This window comes from Pan paniscus, chromosome 13 (assembly GCF_029289425.2).
Source record: "Pan paniscus chromosome 13, NHGRI_mPanPan1-v2.0_pri, whole genome shotgun sequence".
NCBI classification, from domain to species: domain Eukaryota; kingdom Metazoa; phylum Chordata; class Mammalia; order Primates; family Hominidae; genus Pan; species Pan paniscus.
Window position 1 is genome coordinate 134,026,034 of NC_073262.2, and position 3,252 is coordinate 134,029,285.

The following is a 3,252-nucleotide window of genomic DNA, read 5'->3' on the forward strand; positions in this document are numbered from 1 at the left end:
AAATTACACAAACAATCTCAGCCTGGGTAAATGAGAGATGCCCTGTTAGCTTATTCTCCCCAGTTCACCCTTTCTCCCCAAGGACTGGAACATAGCCTCTTTGTGCCCACGGTGGAAAGGACCCCAGACTGTCGTCCTGAGCACTCCCACCGCTGTGAAGGTAGAAGGAATCCCAGCCTGGATCCACCACAGCTGTGTAAAACCTGCAACGCCTGAAACCTGGGAGGCAAGACCAAGCCCAGACGACCCTTGCAGAGTGACCCTGAAGAAAATGACAAGCCCTGCTCCAGTCACGCCCGGAAGCTGACTGGTCCACGCACGGCCAAAGCATGAGGAAGCTCATCGTGGGATTCATTTTTCTTACATTTTGGACTTATACAGTAAGGGCTTCAACTGACCTTACTCAAACTGGGGACTGTTCCCAGTGTATTCACCAGGTCACTGACGTAGGACAGCAAATTAAAACAATCTTTCTGTTCTATAGTTATTATGAATGTATGGGCACGTTAAAAGAAACTTGATTGTATAATGCCACTCAGTACAAGGTATGTAGCCCAGGAAATGACCAACCTGATGTGTGTTATAACCCATCTGAGCCCCCTGTAACCACTGTTTTTGAAAGAAGATTAGGAACTGGCCTTTTCCTAGGTGATACAAGTAAAATAATAACTAGAACAGAAGAAAAAGGAATCCCCAAACAAGTAACTTTAAGATTTGATGCTTATGCAGCCATTAATAGTAACAAGCTAGGAACAGGATGTGGTTCTCTTAACTGGGAAAGGAGCTACAGAGTAGAAAATAAATATGTTTGTCATGAGTCAGGGGTTTGTGAAAATTGTGCCTTTTGGCCATGTGTTATTTGGGCTACTTGGAAAAAGAACAAAAAGGACCTGGTTCATCTTCAGAAGGGGGACGCCAACCCCTCCTGTGCTGCCGGTCACTGTAACCCACTAGAACTAATAATTACCGATCCCCTAGATCCCTGTTGGAAAAAGGGAGAACGTGTAACCCTGGGGATCGATGGGACAGGGATAAACCCCCAAGTTGCCATTTTAGTTAGAGGGGAGGTCCACAAGCGCTCTCCCAAGCCAGTGTTTCAAACCTTTTATGAGGAGCTGAATCTGCCAGCACCAGAACTTCCGAAAAAGACAAAAAATTTGTTTCTCCAATCAGCAGAAAATGTAGCTCTTTCCCTTAATGTTACTTCCTGTTATGTATGCGGGGGAACCACTATCGGAGACCGATGGCCTTGGGAAGCCCGAGAGTTGGTGCCTACTGATCCAGCTCCTGATATAATTCCAGTTCAGAAGGCCCAAGCTAGCAACTTCTGGGTCCTAAAATCCTCAATTATTGGACAATACTGTATAGCTAGAGAAGGGAAAGACTTTATCATCCCTGTAGAAAAGCTTAATTGTATAGGACAGAAGTTGTACAACAGCACAACAAAGACAATTACTTGGTGGGGCCTAAACCACACTGAAAAGAACCCATTTAGTAAATTTTCTAAATTAAAAACTGCCTGGGCTCATCCAGAATCTCATCAGGACTGGACGGCTCCCACCGGACTATACCGGATATGTGGGCACACAGCCTACATTCAGTTACCTAATAAATGGGCAGGCAGTTGTGTTATTGGCACTATTAAGCTGTCCTTTTTCTTATTACCCATAAAAACGGGTGAGCTCCTAGGTTTCCGTGTCTATACCTCCCGAGAAAAGAGAGGCATAGTTATAGGAAACTGGAAAGATAATGAGTGGCCCCCTGAAAGGATCATACAATATTATGGGCCTGCCACATGGGTACAAGACGGCTCATGGGGATACCAAACCCCCATCTACATGCTCAATCGGATCATACGGTTGCAGACCGTCTTAGAAATAATTACTAATGAAACTGGCAGAGCTTTGACTGTTTTAGCTCGGCAGGAAACCCAAATGAGGAATGCTATCTATCAGAATAGACTGGCCTTGGACTACTTGCTGGCAGTTGAAGGAGGAGTTTGTGGAAAATTTAACTTAACCAATTGCTGCCTACAAATAGATGATCAAGGACAGGTGGTTGAAAACATAGTCAGGGACATGACAAAGTTGGCACATACGCCTGTACAGGTTTGGCACGAGTTTGATCCTGAGTCTTTATTTGGAAAATGGTTTCCAGCTATAGGAGGATTTAAAACCCTCATTGTAGGTGTATTGCTAGTAATAAGAACTTGCTTGCTGCTCCCCTGTGTATTACCCTTGCTTTTTCAAATGAGAAAAGGTTTTGTTGCTACTTTGGTTCATCAGAAAACTTCAGCACACGTGAATTATATGAATCACTATCGCTCTATCTCGCAAAGAGACTCAAAAAGTGAGGATGAGAGTGAGAACTCCCACTAAAAAGTGAAAATTCTCAAAGGGGGAAAATAGGGAATGAGACTACCACTTCTCCTGTTGTCCTTCCCAGCTTCTCCCCAACCTCCCCTTTTCCCTAGTTTATAAGACAGGAGAAAAGGGAGAGAGCAAAAAGTTGGAAAGAAACAGAAGTAAGATAAATAGCTAGACGACCTTGGCGCCACCACCTGGCCCTGGTGGTTAGAATGATAATAATAATATTAACCCCTGACCAAAACTACTGGTGTTATCTGTAAATCCCAGACATTGTGTGAGAAAGCACTGTAAAATTTTTTGTTCTGTTAGCTGATGTGTGTAGCCCCCAGTCACGTTCCTCACGCTTACTTGATCTATTATGACCCTTTCACGTGGACCCCTTAGAGTTGTAAGCTCTTAAAAGGGCTAGGAGTTTCTTTTTCGGGGAGCTCGGCTCTTAAGACGCGAGTCTGCTGATGCTCCCGGCCGAATAAAAACCTCTTCCTTCTTTAATCTGGTGTCTGAGGAGTTTTGTCTGCGACTCATCCTGCTACACTGCTATTTCTCCCTCCTCAGCACAGGTCTTCCCACAGTTCTCTCTTGGCCAGCCGGCTGCATAATTTGCAGAGCCCAGTGCAAAATGAAATTACAGGACCCTGGTTTTAAAAAGGTATTAAGAATTTTAAAGGTCAGGCTCACGCCTGTAATCCCAACACTTTGGGAGGCTGAGGTGGGAGGATGGCTTGAGCCCAGGAATTTGGGACCAGCCTGGGTGACATAGAGAGACCCCTGTCTCTACAAAAAAAAAAAATTTTTTTTTTTTTTGAGACAGAGTCTCACTCTGTCGCCCAGGCTGGAGTGCAGTGGTGCGATCTCAGCTCACTGCAAGCTCTGCCTCCCAGGT

At 44.8% G+C, this 3,252-nt stretch overlaps 1 protein-coding gene across 1 annotated transcript; it reads left to right on the top strand.

Moving 5' to 3' along the window:
* Positions 1-308: 308 nt before the first annotated feature.
* Positions 309-2,861, top strand: LOC129397313 (endogenous retrovirus group 3 member 1 Env polyprotein-like). The gene is given in 1 exon segment (XM_055109212.1): positions 309-2,861. A coding segment is annotated over 1 exon segment (2,049 nt). The 5' UTR covers positions 309-329; the 3' UTR covers positions 2,379-2,861.
* The last annotated feature ends 391 nt before the right edge of the window (positions 2,862-3,252 follow it).